At 44.8% G+C, this 21,296-nt stretch overlaps 1 protein-coding gene across 3 annotated transcripts in view; it reads left to right on the forward strand.

Moving 5' to 3' along the window:
* The window catches only part of HOOK3 (hook microtubule tethering protein 3), an 89,954-nt gene that overhangs the window by 24,784 nt on the left and 43,874 nt on the right, over window positions 1-21,296 (forward strand). For all 3 annotated transcript variants that reach the window (XM_060407064.1, XM_027962582.2, XM_060407065.1), the window contains exons 4-8: window positions 1,674-1,724; window positions 3,248-3,380; window positions 6,821-6,888; window positions 14,159-14,221; window positions 15,796-15,879. In XM_060407064.1, coding sequence (XP_060263047.1) covers window positions 1,674-1,724; window positions 3,248-3,380; window positions 6,821-6,888; window positions 14,159-14,221; window positions 15,796-15,879 — 399 coding nt within the window. The remainder of the gene's footprint in view (window positions 1-1,673; window positions 1,725-3,247; window positions 3,381-6,820; window positions 6,889-14,158; window positions 14,222-15,795; window positions 15,880-21,296) is intronic.

Genomic DNA, 21,296 nt, shown 5'->3' on the forward strand with positions numbered 1-21,296 from the left:
ACTGAACGGCGCCGCTGCGATTTGCATTCCTGTTCTCTGTATCACATCCTGTGGTCTATTTCTTCAGCTGTCTTTCTTCAATTTTAAGATGCCATTGATTTTACGATACCGTTGATGAATGAATAATAAGATTTGTAGTTTTTCCAGTGGAGAATAAACTACCGTTTTAAACGAATGCATTGATCTTCAAGACTTTTTCTAAGTTAAAATGTTAAAAGATAAATGAACACCATAGAACCAAAGAAAGTATATATTTCCCATGACTCCACATTTTCTTAGGGATGCGAACATGTTTTATTTATGAGGTTTTTTTTTTTTAAGGATGATGTTTTCAGTTTATTGTCTTCCCTTAAAACTAAGTATGGCTTCGATGACCTCAAACCCCACTGCTGTGGAATCTTTTCTTTGATGGCGCCCACTGCTCCTGCCCTCTGTCCTAGAATGTCTTCCGCTAGGAGCATCCAGCAGGGGCAGCCAGGTGGATGATCAAAAGAATCCTGCTGTATGTGCATCCTGACACAGATCCAGCCGTACGAGTTGGGTCCAGAAAACAAGGGGGGAAATGCAAGTCTGTAGGAAATAGTGCAGGTGACTGTGCCTGTGATTTCACCCAGGCGGCAAAAGCAAGAGCCTGCACCCGGAGCTGAGTGGCTGTTAGTCCCTCAGCCTGTCTTGTTTCTGAGACGCTCCTGATAGCATTGTTGTCTTGCAATGCTGAGTATTGTACAAACATTTAAAGATAGTCTTTTTTTTTTTTTTTTTTTAACTTAATGGCTCCTAAATATTTCCTTGGTCTCAGCTGAATGAACACAGTCTTTTTCTGACCATGGAGAAGCTTGCTGCTGCTGCTGCTGCTGCTGCTGCTGCTACTGCTAAGTCACTTCAGTCGTGTCCCACTCTGTGCGACCCCACAGACGGCAGCCCATTGGGCTCCGCCGTCCCTGGGATTCTCCAGGCAAGAACACTGGAGTGGGTTGCCATTTCCTTCTCCAATGCATGAAAGTGAAAAGTGAAAGTGAAGTCACTCAGTCCTGTCCGACTCTTAGTGACCCCATGGACTGCAGCCTACCAGGCTATTCCGTCCATGGGAGTTTCCAGGCAAGAGTACTGGAGTGGGGTGCCATTGCCTTCTCCGATGGAGAAACTTAGAGACATTCTTTCATAGGTGACAACCTGTTTCATAGGTTGCTTTGAGACATTCTCTCATAGGTTGCTTTGCGAGGATAATTTTGACTATAATTTTTGTTTAATTCTCTAACTTTAGAACTTAACCTCTGTGTAAGATGTAACTCTGCTTTTCTGGGGAAAACGGCCCTGAACTCAAGTCTTCAGTAAGGATGCCACATTTTTTTTGTTTTTTCCCTGCAGAAAATCTACATACTCTGATCCTACTGTTAAGTCTTCTACAATTACCTTCTGATTCTGTCAATGTGGTCGGAACATTGAAAATTAATAATTGGAAGCTTAATTAATTTGCTTTATAAATCCCTTAGATCAAATAAACCAGAGTCCTTTTCTATGATGGTGATTCAAATGTACTGTTGAATTTATTTTTTATGTTTACTTTATGATTAACAAGAATGACTGGTTGATTCAGAAATTTTTTAGCTCAAAGTATGTTTTCATCTGTGGTTGGCTTTTACCCAGTTGATTTTTTTTCTCTCTTTAAACAGATAAGCAACTTAAAGAAAATTTTGAAAGGAATCCTGGATTACAATCATGAGGTAAGGGCATTTTTTTTCATTTTCCTTGGAAGTATTACTATAGAATAGTTTAATTTTACAGTACTTGAAAATAGTTTCAGGTAAAGGAAAAACTAATTCAGAATTAATAATCAGCTTTATTTTCCAATGTATAGTCTTTATGATGTTGGTTCAGGAAACCAGCTAGATTTTTATACAAATAATGTTTTTCACTGTAATATGGATAGTTTGTGAGGGTTTACTCATCTATGTAAGCATTCCTTTCTTCTATACGTTAACTCTTTCCTCACTTTCCTGACTCGTGAAGGTGCAAAATTACTCACAAGTCCCTTCCCTGCTTCCGTCTTATTCCTTGGCAGACTCCCATCCTAAGATTAGCTCAGTTTATCCACTGAGTCTGTATCAGGATGGTCAGGACATCGATGGAGAAAAGAATCAGGCAGTGGAACTAGTTTTTCTTTAAATTTTGTGATCACAGATAGCAAATGAGCACGGCACAGCCTAGAAACACCTGTTATTTCCTTCCTGTGTTTTTCCACAAACCGACTTGCATTTAAGCCTACATCTGTGCTTAGGTTACCTGTCCTCATCATCTCAGCACGTGACCCCGCCATCCACCCTCCTGTCTGAGTCCAAGCCCTGCAAGCCATCTTACAGTCCTCCTCCTCCTGATGCCCTCAGCAAGGCCTGTTGGTTAACTCTCCAGAATGCCATTTTCTCCGTCTCTGCTGCCAGCGCCCTACACCAGGCCGTCGTCAGCTTTTGCCCGGGTCGCTGGTGTAGCCCAGCTGGCAGCGCTGGCCTCACTCTTGCCCCTCTGCCATCTGTTCTCCACTCTCAAGCCAGGCTGCCTTTTTTTTTTTAGTGGAAATTCAGTTCCATCACTCTTGTCCCCTACATCGTCCCCCTTGGTCTCCCTGTTGTGTTGAAAATGAAACCCTCACTTCTCACCAGGAATCGCCGGGTGCCACGTGACCCCCTCTCCTCCTCTCTCACAGCTCTTTGCTCACCTCCCAACTGCGGCCACAGTGGTCTTGCTTTCGTGCTTTTAGGGTCTTCTTCACCATACCATCATCGGACAGAAACCTACCCAGTTGTCCTCAGATACTTCATTTGGGGCCAGTCTCCCTTCTCTTTCCTGATATGGGCGTCTTGCTATTAGCATTTTGGAGTCATGTGGAGTGAAAGTGACCAGGGGAATCCTGCTGCTGCCGGCGTGAACCTACATTCAGTTTTTGCTCTTTCCGCTGCCCCCCAGGTTTCAGAGCCTCTTGGGCTCCACTTCTCTAGAGAGTGCACAGCCAGTCGTCTGGGGGAGCTGGGGGGCTCAGTAGTGTCCACACCACATAGGAGATTAGAGACTAAGTTGACTCAGGAGGGTTATAACTTACACGTGGGAGGTAGAACTAGGCACTGGGAGTGAGGTCGACCAGCCAGCTCTGCTCTGAGCCGGGAGTTTCTGGTGTGACGACTGCTCTCTCATCTGATATTTTATTTGGCCGTGTGGATGTCATTGCATCTTTCAAGCGTTTCTCTCTGGCCAGGTTCTAGGGCAGCAGATCAATGACTTTACCCTTCCCGACGTGAACCTGATTGCGGAGCACTCTGACGCCGCAGAGCTGGGAAGGATGCTTCAGCTCATTTTAGGCTGTGCTGTGAACTGCGAACAGAAGCAAGGTAACATATTTGAAGTTAGCGCATGCATGTAAAATAACCGAGGAAAGCAGTTCATATCATATGTGTATACAGATCACATGTTCAAACGAGAACATCTTAAGGCCACTCATAAGGAATGCCCTTTTCTATGATTTTGCCAGTAATCTGTTTTCAAGCTTAAAAAGCGTTTTACAGGTTAGAACAAATTTGATTGCAATGATGTCCTTCCCCTTTCTGCAAGGCTGCCTAATTCTTTGAGTAGATTATTTTTAACTACACCAAGTCTGATGAAATTTACTGTTAATTGGACAAGGTCCAGCCAAATTAATTACTAATTAATAGTAATTAATACCTATGATCAGTTCAGCTATGGGAACTTAAAATTTGATATTTTAGATGGCAAGATATATAATTTACCTAAAATTAGATAATTTAGATTGAAGGATTTATTTCATAGACACTTAACTGAATATATGCATCACGCTCGGGTTTGGGACAGTGTCAGACAGTCGACCTAGTACCTGCCCTTGTAGAACTCTTAAGTTGAGTGGGACGGACATTTCTAAGTAGGTGCTTTGATTTTAAAAGGCAGATGAAAATTATTTAGCATAGTTCATTAAATTCAGGTAAATTCTGTTAGGAGCGTTCTCAGCTCTTGGAAGTGTGTAACCATTAAGAGTGGCTGGTTACAGGGTCCAAATAGGAAAAGATGAAAATGTTACCTGTATCTGTAGTCTGTGGGAAAGAAATCATAGCATTCATTGAGCTGCTCACACAGACCATGTGTTCTGTGGAACACCTAGATTGAGTGCTTCCCTAAAACTTATGTGAGCAGTGAACACTCTGAACAGGATTTTAACACCCCACTGTCCAGAGGGCATTCTCTGTCCTCAGGAGTGCAGCTGAGAGCTTACATCAAATGCCGTGAATCTCTGGGTTGCTGAGTGTCCCTGTCCTGGGCACGCAGGACACAAGTTGTGAGGCTGGCCAGGGGGCTCTGCCGTCTCCCTCCCGCTCCGGGATTTGGTGCTCAGCCTGCTTCCTCGTGGCTGAAGTGAGGGCGTGACACCCGGTTGTCGTGAGGAGTCAGTGAATCCGTGTGTGTGTGTGTTTGCTCTGTAATCCGTAAAGCGTGGCAGAAACACATGCTTTCTGTTCAGAGGATGTTTTTCAGTTCCTAGAGTGAAGAGCCACTGCTCAGAGCGTTTGCTCAGCGTCCATTTATCTCGGCTACCTGACTTCTCAAACCAGGGCAAATACACAGAGGTGGATTTGAAAAAGCAAAGATTAGTAGTAAAAACACACTAATAATAATACTTAATTGAATGTCTCCCTTCTGCCGGGTAACCCAACAAAGAACACTTTTTGTAGACTGGGAAACCGAGACTCATATAAGTATTATTCACCCCAGATCTCTTGCTCGTGGGAAGACAGTGAGGACAAAACCCTGTGTCTCACCCACATGAGACCTTGGTACTCTCTGTGCTAAACTGTGCTGTAGGTTCTGGACCTAGGCGCTCGCTTTTCAGGATAAGCTCTCTGATAAAGCCCGCCTCATTTCCCACTGCTCCTGAGTCTGCGCCCAGCAATCGTACATGCTTGGATTTTTAACTTGTAAGATTTAACTTACTTTTTTTTTTGTTTTTTTTTTTTCTACTTTTGAAAAAGCGTGCACTAACCTGGTTCTCACGTCATTTTATGTCATCCAGCATTTTACGGTGTTCGCGGGGAAGGGCCTTGACGTGGCAACACCGCTTCTTAACTAACGCTTCCCCTCTCACACCTGACTAACCCCCCGCCCGCCCCCTCTGCACACCCCCCGGGGCTGCCGCCCGTTTCCCCACCGACTGGGCCCCCCCCCTCCCGCCCCCCACGCCCCCAGTCTCAGCCTTCCGTTCTGCGCCCAGCCGCGCGGCTGCGGCCCCATAGCCGGGAAATAACATGCCTTGTGCCCAGCGCTCGTAGACAGTGCCTCGTGACAAACCAAACGAACGAAATCTTGAGCTCAGACTAAAGGGATTTCTTTCTTGACCAGAGAGAGTGACTCAGTTACGACGTCCACGATTCCTGCCTCTGACGGCGCCTGTGGTTTACGCATGTAAGGTGTTGTGTATGTCTGAGTGCGCCGCCACACATCTGCTGGAGTACAAGTGTCCTTAGGGCAGTACTTCCTTAAAAACGTGTTTTGTTTAACTAGAAGCTTCGGCATTAACAACTAGAATGTCATGATTTAATAATTCGGTCACATTAAAAAAAAAAAAAAAAAGTTACCTGTCAAGCAAAGGATTATAGTTTGGCATTAAAGATCCAGGAGTCTCTTGCCAAAAGATCACTATAACAATTGCACAGTCGGACTCCCTTTATCTCATATTAGAATGTTGAGACAGTTTTTTTTGTGTTTTTATGGATATAGAGTGGAGAGAAGCAGATTAAGGCTAATATTTCGTAATGATTTTAATTTTTGAAACATTTCTTATTAAAATATATTTACCATATTTGTTGAAACCCACCTGGCCTATTGGTTTTTTATGCTTCATCCTCACTTTTTCATCTATTATTGGATCTGAAAATAAAATTACTTCAGGGCTTTTTTACAAGGCAAGAATTTTTTTTTTTTTTTCCCAACTATGTCACTACTAACAACTCATGGATTCTTCTCTTTTTTGGCAGTGGTGAGGACAAGATTGATGAAATTGGTACTTTCACTTTTTAAAGATGTGGATCGTTAATTTAAAGCCCAGGGTTACACAGTATTTTTAAACTGTGATATCAGTTTCTATCTCAAAACCATCTTAATTCTTTGTTCTAAGCAGCTCTCAGATTCCCTAAGTTTTGTTTTGTTTTTTAATTGTAGAAAATATTAAGGTAAAAATTACCATTATGAGACGGTTAGATAGCATCACCGACTCAACGGACACGCTTCTGAACAAACTCCAGGAAATAGTGAAGGGACAGGGAAGCCTGGCATGCTGCAGTCCATAGGGTCGCAAAGAGTTGGACACGACTTAGCAACTGAACAACAACAAGAAATTATACAATTCAATACAATACAATACTTTGATGTCACGTAAGAATAAAATATAGACATCAAAGTTTTATAACATGTAACACAGAACAGTGTGAAAGGTGTTTAAATTTTAGGAACAGAATTCAGAGTCCTTTCCTTCTTGGCCTTAGGCTTTACCGTTTCATTGCTTTACAATCCTGAAATCCTCCATTCCTGGGACTTTGAGCTGCAGCCTCAACTTTATGGGGAAGGGGAGAGTCAGTTTCAGGAAAGAAACGTGCTGATGTTCAGTTTTCACTTTACCTCCAACACATGTACCTAACCACGTACAAGAAATTCTGAGGAGGAATCAAAACACGGGACGCTTCTCACCAGAACTGATGAAGTCTTAGCCTTTACTCCCTTGGTCGTCTGTCCCTCGAACACTGACATTCCAGGTTGTTCTTGCTTTCAGAGTACATCCAAGCCATCATGGTGATGGAGGAGTCTGTCCAGCACGTTGTCATGACAGCCATCCAGGAGGTACGTGGACCTTCGTGCTCACAGTTCGTGAGGAGCTAAGGGAGCAAACCTGAGTTTGAGTGTCTGAGTTAGGGATTTTAGAGACATTCTCCTACTTAGCTTCTGAGAACCTTTTCTTTACACTCATGCTCTGGCTTATCTCGTTTTTGTTTTAAATGGTAAACATTCCTCTTGCAGGTGTAGATATTTGGGAACTATTCTTGATTTTTTTTCAATACACTGATTAATTAGGAATAGTAGACTGACTGATTCTTAAAACCGTTTTAGGTAGTATCTGTCTTAACCTGCAGACTGCCTCACACCTAAGTATGGGTCTCTTGTTTGGAAGAAAATCAGTCTTCAACTCCTGCCAGACTCAAAGCAATTTCTAGATGAATATTTATTTGCAACTGTAGGAGAGGAAAAATACTTCTTTCCTCTACCCTTCCAAGTTGTCTGCTGGGGCCTCTAAAAAACAACAAAAGCATTAACAACAGCGAAGCATACAACCGTATTTAATGTAAGTTTTACACAACACAAGAAGCTTTGTGAAGAAATGAAGGCTGAAGAAGTGTTTCAGCCTGCGTGGATTTGATGAAAGAGTAGAGAGTCTTGCGGGAAAGTGTGACAGGGTGGAAAAAGGGCAGCAACGGGCCCTGGTATTCAGGTTCCTCTCGCATCCCTGTGACCTTGGAGGCTCGGATACATCTCCTCTGACGTTGGGAGGGTACCTCTCCCGAGAGGGGCTTAAGACCTGCTTCCGAGGAAGGTCAGGAAATCTTTCCTGTCCCTATTCTTTCTCAATTCCTTCAGCTTGAAGTAGTCAACAGGTCAGGGTGCATATTTTGGGGCAGCATGTTCTTAACTCCATCAGATGTTAAACATAGAACTGTAGTATTGTAAATGAAATATAGATTAATAACTGGTGGGTCTTAGGAGGGGAGAAGTTTTTAATCATAAAAGCAACGGGAGAGACTTTTAAAGGAACTGTAGAATGTAAGTAACAGGAAAAAATACAGCAGACAAACAGGAGAAATGCCAAATGCAAATTAAGTACCTTCTATTCAGCCCAGCTGACCGACTGTGAATGCAGAGGTTCCCGCTCACCTTCGCATGAGATCATTTGCCGGAATGACTTGTAGAGCTCAGTGATGATGACTCCCTACAGTGGAGGTCTGCGAGGGTCCTTAACTCAGTCCCTGTTGTCCCTCCCTGTGGAATCAAAGGCTGTTACCTCTGGCACATTAATGTGTGACGGTACGCAGAGTGCTGCTGCCAACTGGGGAAGTTCACCTGCGCTTTCGTGTCCAGAGTTTTGGTGGGGCTTCGTTTTATAAATATGAATGATTAGATCGTTGGTCACGAGGTTGAATGAAATTTCCAGCCCCCTCCCCCCACCCTCCTCCCCAGAAGTCAGACTGATACCCAGGGGCTCCAAGCCCCAACCCTCCCTCTAATACGTGGGGACAGAGGTCAGCCAGAGTGTTCTTTATTACACAGGACCTTACTACAAAGTGAAGCTTTTAACAAAGGATCGGTTTGGCAGTCTAGCACTGATCGGGGTAGGAAAGTAAGATTCAGGGTTGTGGGTGTTCAGATAACACAGCGGCGGTCACAAAGCGAGGCGAGTCTGAATTGCCCTTAAGTGGTCTCGGGTTGGCTCTGTGGGCGTCAGGAGCCCGGCTCTGTGCCGCTCCTTGTCTGCCATCCCTAACATGATTCCATCCCTGTGGTGTGCCCTGGTGGCGTGTGCACCAGTCCTCACATCGCATCCTGGCCAGCAGGCTGGCCCGAAGGATGGTTCTCCACCGCCTCTTAGAAAACATCTAGGAATTCTCACGCTTGTTATCCAGCTGTTTATCGCATCGGCACTCGGGGAAGCTGGAGAATGTGTTCTTTATTCCAGGTGGTCACGGACTGAGTCAGAGCGTGAGGGTCCTGTTACTAAGCAAAAACAGGAAGAAATAATGGGGGGGGGGGTGCTAACTGTCCTGCCTTCCTGTGGTTGATCCTGTAATTCCACTGTTAGGAATTTATCCTGAGGAAGTCCGAAGTACAAAGATAGACAGCAATAATAGTAATAGCAAGTAATAGCAAGCGTGTATCCACACCCGCTCTTTGCTGGTACTCTGTAAACACGTCACATCTGTTAATACTAACTCACTCAACAGTCACTGCAGACGGGATTAATGCTGCTAAAGTGTGCGCATAACAATCGTTAGAATGACAGCTTTTATGTTACAGATATTTTACCACAATTTAAAACCTTTTTAAAAGGTTACATCTCATCCTTTGAAGTATGTACTGTCACTGTCCCCATTTTAGAAGAGAGGAGACGGAGGCCTCGACAGTGTGAGCAACCAGCTCAGGTTCACACCAGAAGCAGCGGCAGAGTTAGAACTCGGATAATGCAGAGCCCACACCTTAAGGCTGTGCTGTTTCACCCCAGGTCTGTTTATTCAGCCTTACTTTCTGGGACTGAAACACCGGAAATAACCTCACTGCCCGGCAACAGGGGAAGGACAAATGAAGTATGATTCAACCATATATTGGCATTTTATGTAAGCATTAAAGCATATTTTTTGAAAAGTAATGACATGGGCCAAGTTTATAACATATTAGGTTTAAAAAGGTAGTATACAGAACACACAAGCAGTGTAATCTCATTTTTGTTAAACGGTAAAAATTAAGATGTGTGAGAACAAACTTTCCAAAATGTTAACTGTCTCCACATGATTGGATGTTTTCTATTCTGCATTCTCAAATTTTTCTATAATAAAAGGTATCTTTAATTGGGTTTTTCTTTCTCACTGAAATCTGTAACTGAGTGATTTTCATTCTGTGAATCTTATCCCAAGGAATTATGTAGAAATTCAGGCCATGATTGGGCACAGGTTTATCAGCCTATTTTATATTAACGAAAATGTGAAAATAGTATATTTCCATTGGCAAGAAGGTGACATTATAGCACCTCCACCTGGGGTTTCTTTGGAAGGACTGATGCTAAAGCTGAAACTCCAGTACTTTGGCTACCTCACGCAAAGAGTTGACTCATTGGAAAAGACTCTGATGCTGGGAAGGATTGGGGGCAGGAGGAGAAGGGGACGACAGAGGATGCGATGGCTGGATGGCATCACTGACTCTATGGACGTGAGTCTGAGTGAACTCCGGGAGTTGGTGATGGACAGGGAGGCCTGGCATGCTGTGATTCATGGGGTCGCAAAGAGTGGGACACGACTGAGCGACTGAACTGAACTGATAAAAATTTGTCACCAAAAAAAAGGTATCTTCCGACAAAGGGAAGACCTTTAAAACGTCAAGTGAACAAAGCAATGTATGAAAAGGTATGTACAGGTGGATGTTCAGGTGATGTCTGTTCTGTGCATATTCATCTTGTTCACTTAGCAGATACCCATTGGGTGTTTAGAATGCAGAGGGACAGTAGCAGCCTGCCAGTGGATACAGCCGTGGAAAAGGGAGATGTGGTCTCCTGCCACACAGGGCGCGAGTCTAGAGGAAGAGCTGGCCAGACAAGGAGTTCAGACATCTCCAGTGTTCAGAGTGAAAATCACCGTCGTGGGGAAAAGTCAGTCGGTATGGGGACAGTGAGGAGGGCTTACTAGAGGACGTGGCATCTCAGCTGAGCCCTGGGGGAGGAGATGAGGTGCAGTCCTCAGGGGTGGGGGGTGGGGGGTGGACACAGGAGCTGCAAACCTGACTAAAGATACGGTACCTTTTGTTATAGAAAAATAGGAGAATGCAGAAGAGAAAGCCTCCAGCCATCCAGAGACTGTTAACATTCTGGAAAGTTTGCTTTCGCTCAGCAGACGTGGGAGGTGGCGGGGGCTGGAGGTGAGGCAGGAGAGCCCTAAAATCAGTAGGATGTTGAACGAGTTGGAATTTTGGAAACCAGTGAATAGACTTTCAAGGAGAAAACACAGTGAAATCTGTATCTGAGAAACTCTAGGCAATGAGAAGGATGGATTGGAGGAAAACATGGCCAGAAACAGCAGAGCAGGCACGACCTCAGTTAACTGTCCGCTGAGAAGGATGGGAGCTGACCTGGGTTACAGGGTCGGGTCGAGCGTGGGCTGACTGCGTGCTACCAGAGCTGTGGTCGGCAGGCCTGGTGACTGATCAGGCCTTGGAGGAGGGCCTGGGGGCTGGACAGATGTGTAGAGATGAAGAAGGAGTTTTGTAAGATGACTGTACTGTCTTTATTCAGGTGCTGCTGATGGCGATTTTTTTTTCTATTGTGGTGAAATACACATAACTATAAACTCTGTCATCTTCAAGGTTATTCTGTAGCACGTCTCAGCATTCAGCTCCGTTTGTGGCTGAGTGGTGGTCCCCGGTGCGGGCGGGCCTCACCGTGTTTGTGCATTGTCAGCGGACACTTGAGCTGTCTCCACCTTTGGGCTGTTGTGAGTAGTGCTGCTATGAATGTGTGTATGGGGTTGGTTTTTTTTCTTTTTTTGAACACCTGTTTTTTAATTTTTTCGAATCTATACCGAGAAACTGAATTGCTGGGGCATGTGGTGACCCTGTGTATAACTTTGAGGAAGTGCCAGGGTGCTTCCCACAGGTGCTGGCATCGCTGTCCACTCCCCCCAGCAGTGCCGCGGATTCTGGTTCCTCTCCCCCATCGTCGGCCTTTGTAACTGCCCCTCATCCGAGTGGATAAGCAGGTGGTTTCTCATCATGGCCTATTTGTATTTCCCTCCAGGCTAGTGATGTTGAGCTTCTTTTCATGTGTTTCCTGGCCATGTTATAGTATCTTCTTTGGAGAAATGTGAATGGTAGTCAAATACATAATGGTCCTTCAGTTCTTTAAATGCTAATAGGAGGAAGCCACAGGAGAGAGCAAGAGAGAGGTTGAGATAACACAAGAGAATGGTAAGTGGTCCACGGTCTGAGAAGCTGGGAAGAGACAGGGTTGGGAGCGTTAAGTAGAGGGATCAGCCTGGAGTGGGAGGAACAGCACTTCCGTTTTAACCAGATTGAAGGAGGAAGGGTGGGCATGAATGTTGTCCGTTCTACAGGAAACTGAGGAATTTCTTACCTGAAGACAAAGTCTGGTCATAAAGAGTAGGGAGAGTTGCTGAGGTTTGAAAAGCAGGAACGGTTTGGAATAATCTCTAATGGAATAAAGAGGCTGCTGATGGGGAAGCAGCTGTACTTTGGGGCAACTTTGAAGGCTTAGCTGACCCTGGAAACTGTACGTCATGTTTTGTGGTTTAAAAAATATCTTGACTATCTCCGTACTTAGCGGTCACGGTTTACAGCCAGAAGAGAAAGGTGGTTGGGTTGGTTTTGGATTGAGATTTTCCCCGGGAGAAGGTACTAAGGTAAGAGAATTGATTATATTAAAACCAAATAACAGACCACGAAGTCTAGGCCAGAAGGAGAAGGTAACTGATTAAACAGATGCTGAACCAGTCCATTCTGAAGGAGATCAGCCCTGGGATTTCTTTGGAGGGAATGATGCTGAAGCTGAAACTCCAGTACTTTGGCCACCTCATGCGAAGAGTTGACTCATTGGAAAAGACTGATGCTGGGAGGTATTGGGGGCAGGAGGAGAAGGGGACGACAGAGGATGAGATGGCTGGATGGCATCACTGACTCGATGGATGCGAGTCTGAGTGAACTCCGGGAGTTGGTGATGGACAGGGAGGCCTGGCGTGCTGTGATTCATGGGGTCGCAGAGAGTCGGACATGACTGATTTGAACTGAACTGAACTGTGTCAGCCGACGTCCGGTGTGAGGCGATTGCCAAAGAGAAGGCGACAAAAGAGTAAACTCTGGGCAGGCCCGTTAGTGACGTTCACCGGAGAGCCTGAGCAGAGCGAGGCGGGAAGTGCCTGTAAGAGTGAAAACCAGAGGGCAGTACGGAGGCGCAGGGCCCGGGAGGGAGGGGCGGGCAGACCCCCTGTCTGTGAGTGCCCTGGAGAAGGCGGTGTTGGGCGTGGGGTGCCAGGCGTGGACTAACATGTAACAGTGGGGACGGGAAGAAGACCGCAGGAAAACGCTTCCAGCCACCCCCTCCACCCCTGCCCTGAATCAGATCCCTCACAGCCCTTATCACTGAGCTGCCTTTCTTACGTGAGCTGTGTGTGGCCCATAGCACAGGTGGGTTCTTAAATAGTTCAGAATTACAGAAGTGGTTATTTCCAGATGGTAGAAGAATGGATTTTTATATATATATATATATATATATTTTTTTTTTTCTGAATTTAATCTTCTCTGTGTTGGGTGGTTTCTTTTTTCCCCAATTGGAAGAAAACCCTTTGGATCATCTTTTTATTAATATTCTTATCATGAAAGCATAAAAAAATTGAAGCCAATTTTTTTTATACTTCCTGGGATTTTTTTTTCCCCCTAATTATGCTAAGGGACTTTGACTCTTCTCATGACAGGATTAGAGAGCAGTGGTTCTCAAACTTCAGTGTGCGTCCTGGACCCTAACCCCAGAGTCTCTGATTCAGTAAATCTGAGCTGGGGACCCAAGAATGTGCATTTCTGGCAAGTTCTTAGGATGCTGCTGGTGTTGGTGTAGGGACCTCACTTGGAGAACCACTGATACAGAAAAGAAGGTGCAGCTGAGCAGAGCAGCTCTGTAAAGAGTGGGATAGAGGCTGAGGTGACAAAATCTCTCAATAAGGTGTTCCCACCTTTCTAATCGTCCCTCTCTTTTGACCTTTTTACAGAATATAAGACAGGAAACAGGAGAAAACGGGGACATTTTTTGTCTGCCCCCAACATTTGTCACAGTCAGAATTTCACCCTTTCTCCCTAAACCTCCTCGCACCGCCTGGGTGTTCTTTGTGAGCAGCACAAGGGTGGGAGAGGCTGAGAAGTAGATTTGTGTTTGCATGCGTCATCTCTGAGCATCAGCAGTTCATTTGGGCTGACACTGATCTGACCCACATTTATTCTTCAGAAATAGTTCCCTAGCAATGCTATTTTTTTGTACTGAAAAGCCAATGTTTTAAAATATTTAGCCACATTTCAGCTTAAAGATTTGTCTTTTTTTCGTGGTGAGGATAGGTAACACTTGATTCTCGTGACTGGCCCCGCCCTGAAGTTGCACACGTACGATTTTAGGTGAAGGCTAATCCCTGCTGCAAAACAAAGCTTCGATGCATAAGGAAATGTTCCTTTTACATTTGTGTTTTTCATTGTAATTTTTACAATTCTCCAGCAGCCAGGCATTCACGTTTGTTGTTGTAAGTGTATTATGTCGAATGTCATTTTTGTCTCCTGGTTGTAATCATTTAAATCTTGATTTCAGCTGATGAGTAAAGAGTCCCCTGTGTCTGCTGGGAATGACGCCTATGTTGACCTTGATCGCCAGGTACCTGGTTTTACGTTGTTTCTCTATGTGCAGAGGTTGAAGGGTAAACTTTGGATGTTAATGAAAAGGGTGTTTCAACTCTTGAAATATACTGGTGTAATTCTTTATTTTTTACCTAACATGTAAGAATTACACTTTTTTTTTAAAGCCACTTTCCTGCTGCTGCTGCTGCTGCTAAGTCGCTTCAGTCGTGTCCGACTCTGTGCGACCCCATAGACAGAAGCCCACCAGTAAACATTTGTAATAAAACTTGTAACTTGCAACTAACATAATTTATTAAATAAATTAGCTTCTTCAATTTGTTATATTTTGTGTTTTCTAGTCATGGTTTTTCTGTTTCTGTTAGTGATAGCTTTCTGTATGCCACATGTAAGAAAACAGACGCAGTCCTAGAACATGGCATGCATTTAGTGCTACAATTTATTTCGAACACAAAAGATATTTTGCCTTTTATTTCATGTTACTCTTCAATGGAAAAAGTTTCTTTTTCCTTTCATCTTTCTGAAGGTGTGAAGTCTGTCAAGAGATATTTAAACGCGCTAAGGAGCTACTATATTTTTTTAAGGAACTCTACAATATATTCTTACGGTTTTTAACAGAAAAGTTGATTTGTAATTTTAATTGCTGCTTTTTAATAAAATGTTGTTATGTTGTCATTGCTGTATTCTGCTATTCTGGGACATCTGTTCCATAGCATGAATAGAAATCTTTGTGTTCTTTGTCTTCTCTCATTTCTTCCCCATGGTTTCTAAGTGTTTTGCAGGAAAATCTTCGGATATGCTATAATTTTAGCCCAAATTGTAATTTGTCTTTTCCTAACTCTGTGGCATCTGAGTTTAAACTTGTTACCTTGAATGCACATTTTGTTTTTGTATCCATTACACAGAGATTTGATCACGTGAAATGAAAAGCCAATATGATTTTATTTTCATCAATTTTTTTCTTCTAAAAAGTCAGTTAATTTTAATGTTTTCATACACAGCTAACTTAGAGTTAATTGGGACCCAGCTCGGGACTGTTTGGTTTGTGCTGAGAATCAGGATAATAAAAACCTTTCATTTTGAAACTGATAAACAAAATTAACACAGAGGTTTAATATGATTGAACATTTGTGTTGAAATACACTAGCTGTTTATTTTAACAGTTGAACCCCTGTTCTAGCATGTATAGATTTTACCAAAGTAAAATTTCCCAGTTATTACAGAATCAAAACATTACCAAGAACCAGGTAGCCCAGATAAGAAAAGCTGTATAAGAGAACCAAATTCCAAGTTCAGAAAAGACAAAGCTTAGGACTAAAAGATATTCACAGTTAGAAGTGGCTTCTTAACAACAGAAATTTGGTCTAAATCGTTTCCAAAGAACGCAAAGTTTATAAATTTCCAGATTTGTTCACTGAACATTTATCAAGCATCAGAAAAAAAAAAGAAATGTCTTGTTTTGACTCCTGCAAGAGGGTTCTTGATTTCTGCTGTCCCCAGAAAGAGAAGGGAGTTCTGTGCTCTACATGTGTGGTTATTAGCTGTTGCCCTGTCATATTCCAGTGTTGACTGTAGCTCTTTGTTTCTACCCAGCTGAAGAAAACTTCAGAAGAACTAAATGAGGCTTTGTCAGCCAAGGAAGAAATTGCTCAAAGGTGCCATGAGTTGGATCTGCAGGTAAGAGGGCTGTTCCCGGACCACCTGTCTGAAACGCGCTCTGTGAGTCCCACCACACACAGCGGGTCCTGCTTGCAGTTCAGTTTGACTATAACACAGCCTAATTAGAGAAGAAAAATCCTGGGAAAAGAGTGCAGACCTAGCAAAGATCAGAGTTTTCCTTCCTTCTCACAACTCTATTAAATTCACAATAAATGAATTAAAATGGGATAAGCCCACAAAAAGAGAAAGAGGAGGGAGACCAGCACTCAGGAGACTGGGGGAGATTTTTAAAAGTCCTGACTTTTGTAGTGTTTGCCAGTCTCCACGGTATACACACTCCCAGTGACCAGTACCAGTTGCTAATGGTGTAACAGTTGGCTCACCTGTCTCTTGAGTATTTAAGAAGCAGCTCGGTTTCAGCCGGCAATAGCACACCACACTCGTTATCCACTTCTGAAGGCCAAAGACAGTTGGGAAAAGTGCTGAATGGCCTAAGAGGAGTAAAGAATGCAGTGACCAGACCTCCTATAAAAGGGGATGGGGACTACCCTGGTGTTCCAATAGGTAAGAATCTGCCTGCCGGCCCAGGGGATGTGGGTTCAGTCCCTGGCCCCGAAGGTTCCACATGCTGCAGGGCAGCTAAGCCTGTGCCCCGTAGCCTCTGAGTCCACACTGTAGGGCCTAAGGGCTGTAGTTACTGAGCCTGGGCGCCTGCAGCCCCTGCTCTGCAATAAGAGAAGCCACCAAGTAAGACGGCCATGCACCCCAATTGGAGAGGAACGCCCACTTGCTGCAACTGGTAAGCCCAAGTGCAACAACAGAGGCCCAGTGCCCCCCAAAATAAAAATAAATAGTTTTAAACCCAGAGAACTGCAGGGAGCCCCCCCACCCCCGCGTGGCAGAAGACTGCAGCGAGGTGCAACAGGGTCTCCTATAGGAGAGCGCCCCCAGCGCCCGTCACCCGCTGCAGACACCCTGACCCGAAGCCAGCTTGCTACCGGAGAGTTCTCTTCTAAAGAGTTAAGCAAACAGAAGTATGGGAGGATAGACTCAGTGTTAGTATCGCAGGGTTAGACTCTTTGCATTTTGACCTTTCCAGGTTCTCGAATTTACAGAGAGCAAGGGAGGAAAAATGCATAGTGAAAAAGAGCAGGGTCAAGGTGAGCAGGAAACTAGCCCTAGAGGAAGTGGAGAAATTGGGGTAGTAGAAAAGTTTTCTCTTTGATTATTTAATGCCCCTGTGAAACTGGCAAAGATGCTGCATCTCTAAAGTAAGGGCAAGATGCTGTTTTAAAAAGAAAAAAGTCAGAGATGAAGAAACACGTGAAGTATTACTCGCTCAGTCACGTCTGACACTTTGTGACCCCCATGGACTGTAGGCTCTTCCAGGCTCTTCTTTCCATGGGATGCTCCAGGCAGGAATACTGGAGTGGGGTGCCATTTACTGTTCCAGAGGATCTTCCTGACCCAGGGATTAAACCCAGGTTTCCTGCATTACAGGCAGATTCTTTCCCGTTTGAGCCACCAGGGAGGCCCCTCAGACTGAGAGGAACACTTAAGTAAATTAGAATTGTCAAAATAAAAATCCAGTAGAATAGCTAAAAAAGAAGTTGGAGAAATCTTTCGTAGATTAAAAATAGAATAAGAAATAAAATGTATTTGTCTCGGATTTACAACAAAACCATAGGGGAGGAGAGAATGCACGAGGTCCAGATGGCACATGATTGGCTACATATTGATACTTACTAAAGCTGGGTAGTAGGCACGCAGTTCATGGTGTTTTCCGCCAGAAGCATTTTACTTTGAAGGCATTAATAGTTGGTCATTGCTTTGGATGCAGGTAGAATTGTGATGAGAGCACACTTGTTGGGTTATATAGTAAAAAATACCTAGTCAAATGTAAGTGCCCTTGGAGAAGGAAATGGCACCCCACTCCAGGATTCTTGCCTGGGAAATCCCATGGACAGAGGAGCCTGGTGGGCTGCAGTCCATGGGGTCGCAAAGAGTCGGACACGACTGAGCGACTGAGCGTGCACACAATGTAAGTGCTGTTAATTGCTTTTCAGATTTTAAAATTTAGCTATGTATAAATTATTCACGATAATAAGATTGGTTGTTTTTACGAGCAGAATGTAAGTATTATCCTTGGTAGCATAACCGGAGAAGGCAATGGCACCCCACTCCAGTAGTCTTGCCTGGAAAATCCCATGGGCAGAGGAGCCTGATAGGCTTCGGTCCATGGGGTCGCTAAGAGTCAGACAGGACTGAGCGACTTCACTTTTATGCATTGGAGAAGGCAATGGCAACCCACTCCAGTGTTCTTGCCTGGAGAATCCCAGGGACGGGGGAGCCTGGTGGGCTGCCGTCTGTGGGGTCACACAGAGTCGGACACGACTGAAGCGACTTAGCAGCAGCAGAGCGTAGCATCCAGTTGTGCGCTGGGATTGGCCTCTGTCTCAGGAGTGAAGTGGCGGCACAGGCCGGCTCATTGCTCGGTGTGTTGTCTGTGGTGCTTTTGTGCTGCAGAATCGGGGCTGAGGACCCATGGTGAGACCCGTGGCTCTGAAGGGCTGAGCTGTTCACAACCTGTACTCTGGCCTGGAGAATTCCACGAGCCATACATAGTCCATGGGGTCACAAACAGTCAGACACGACTGAGCGACTTTTACTTTCATGAACTGATTACAATGTTGTATGGCAGAAACCAGTACAACATTGTAAAGCAGTTATCCTCCAGTTAAAATGAGTACACAAATAAAAAGAAATTAGCAGCAAAGAAATGAGTTTTTAAGATTTAAAGCTTTAAATATTTACTTTAAAAAGAATACAAGAGCAGAAATAGACCCACAGTATAGAATTGAGCTGTTGCTCTATTCTGAGAAAACACTCATGCGGTTATGGAAATCTGACAAGATAGAGAGCTGGCATTTCAGACTCATTTGTTTATTCAGCAGACATGGAGCACCCACTCCAGACCTTCCCCTGCTCTGTAGCTGCTGTGGATACAGTGAAGTTGAGGGGAAACACAGAACTGGATAAAATATCCTTGCCCCCAGGTGCTTACGTGCACATGAAGAAGACAGACCATAAACAGGATAAGAATCAGTCTGTCGTGTACCGATAAGGGTTCTAGAGAGAAGGAGACTCGGGGGAGCAGGGTGGGAGGAATTTGTTCTGATGGGTCCTCAGCAAAGCCTGCCAGCGGAGGCAGTGAGTTTGTAAGAGATCCTAAGAACGTGGAGGAGCTGGCCTCCCAGTCTTCCCCAGAGGAGCATCCAGATTAGCGCACCTGATTGGAGCTGGAGAGAGGAACTGTCCACAGAGGCCAGACAGGCCTTGGGAAAGGCTCAGTAAGGGGGAGGCCATTGCAGGCTTGCGAGCAGAGTCATCCTGTGATCTGAGTTTTATTTTCTTGGGTTTTGATGGCTCCTCGGTGGAGGCTAGACTGAGGGTGAGGGCCAACTCATGGAGACTGATTCAGACGCCTTTGGGACAATCAGGTGAAAACTTAGGTTGGCTTAAATCAGAATTGGGGGTGGTGAGAAGTGGCGGAAATCTGTTTGAAGGCAGAGCTGCTGATGTTTGCTGAAAGAGTGGATGTGAGGATGAGCTGTGACAGGTCCTGACCAAGCAAGTGGAAGGACAGAGTTAGCACTGCTGAGATGGGAGACGGCAGGCGGGCTGGCCGGGGTGCAGGTGAGAGTCCCACCTGCACAGGTTGAAGTCGAACGCCTCGTGGGCGTGATGCCCAGTTTGGGATCCCAAGCTGGAAATAGAAATGTGCGAGCTCTCAGTGAATACATGGTGTTTACAGCCCAGCTACTGAAAGACATCAGTGTATTTAGGAAGGAAAAGCCACGGGTGCCCCAAGGCAGGGGGCCATGGAGAGGACCAGGAGAGGGAGGTGTTCCGGGAGCCGCAGGAAGCAGAGCTCTGCTGGTCCTGGGGGCAGTGGGGCAGGAGCCCTTCTGGAACAGGTTCAAGAGGAAATGGGGGCGGAGATGGAGAACTGAAAGTAGAGGCGGCTTCTGCTTTTCCAGGTTCTTGAGATGTAGTTGACCTGCAGTAAACTGCCCACTTTTGAAGTGTACAATTCTGATGCCTATTGGCATCACCACAGTCAGGATAACGCTTTCTCTGTCGTCTTCCTCCAGCCCTGGCGCTGCTTTCTGTCTCTGGATTAGCTTGTATCTTCTAGAATCACATATGAAAGGAGTCACACACACTATACTCTTTTTCTGCCTGGCTTCTTTTTCTTTTTTTTTGAGATTCATTCATATTGTTGGTAGCAGTAGTTAATTCTTTTGTTGTCAAGCAGTGTTCTGTTGAATGGATGTGCTGTTATTTAGCTGTTCACCGGTCGATAAATCTGTTTTTCTGTGTTTGTGTTAGTCACTCATGTCCGACTCTTTGCAACCCCGTGGACTGTAGCTCGCCAGGCTCCTCTGTCCATGGGATTTTCCAGACAAGAAAACCGGTGAGGGTTGCCATTCCCTTCTCCAGGGGATCTTCCCGACCCAGGGATCGAACCTGGGTCTCTTGCATTACAGGCAGATTCTTTGCCATCTGAGCCGCCAGGGAAGCCGTTACAAACGAAGCTGCTATTAACATTCTGCATCTCTGTGAACATATGTTTTGTTTCTCTGTGGTAAATAAATACCTAAGAGTAAACTGTCTGTATCATGTGGTAGTTCCATGATTAATTTTTTAGGAAAATGCAAACGAGGTATTCACAGCGTTCAGAACATTACACATTCTCACCAGGTGTGTTAAATCCCACTTGCGTGCGTCTTCGCCAGCATTTGGTACAGCCAGTCTCTCTAATATCCGGCTTCCTAGTGGGAGTGGTGTGTGGCTATAACATTATGGTCTCACTTTGCTTTTCCTTAGTGAGTAATCGTGAGTGTCTTTTTGTGTACTTAGTTGTCATTGGGTGTGTATCTGCTTTCTCACTCAGTCCTGCCCTACTCTCTGCGGCCACATGTACGTAGCACAGCAGGTCTTCTGTCATGGAATTTTCCCAGGAGGAAGACTGGAGTGGGTTGCCATTTCCTACTCCAGGGGATCTTCCTGACCCAAGGATCGAACCTGCGTCTCTTGCGTCTCCGTCATTGGCAGGTGGATTCCTTACCACTGAGCCACCTGTGAAGCCTTTTACATGTCTTCTTTGGCGAATTATCTTTTCAAATCTGAAATTTTTAAAATGAATTATTGCTTACTTTTACATACTGCTCTGTCTATGCAATATTCCTAAATAATATAAATGTTTTAAGTGGAGGTTACTTGTACTTCTTTAAAGACAGGCTTTAATTCATACTGGCTTCCCTGGTGGCTCAGATGGTAAAGAATCTGCCTGCAGTGTAGGAGACCTGGGTTTGATCCCTAGGTTGGGAAGATCCCCTGGAGAAGGGAATGGCCACCCCCCTCAAGTATTC

The sequence above is a fragment of the Ovis aries genome, chromosome 26, assembly GCF_016772045.2.
Source record: "Ovis aries strain OAR_USU_Benz2616 breed Rambouillet chromosome 26, ARS-UI_Ramb_v3.0, whole genome shotgun sequence".
NCBI lineage: Eukaryota > Metazoa > Chordata > Mammalia > Artiodactyla > Bovidae > Ovis > Ovis aries.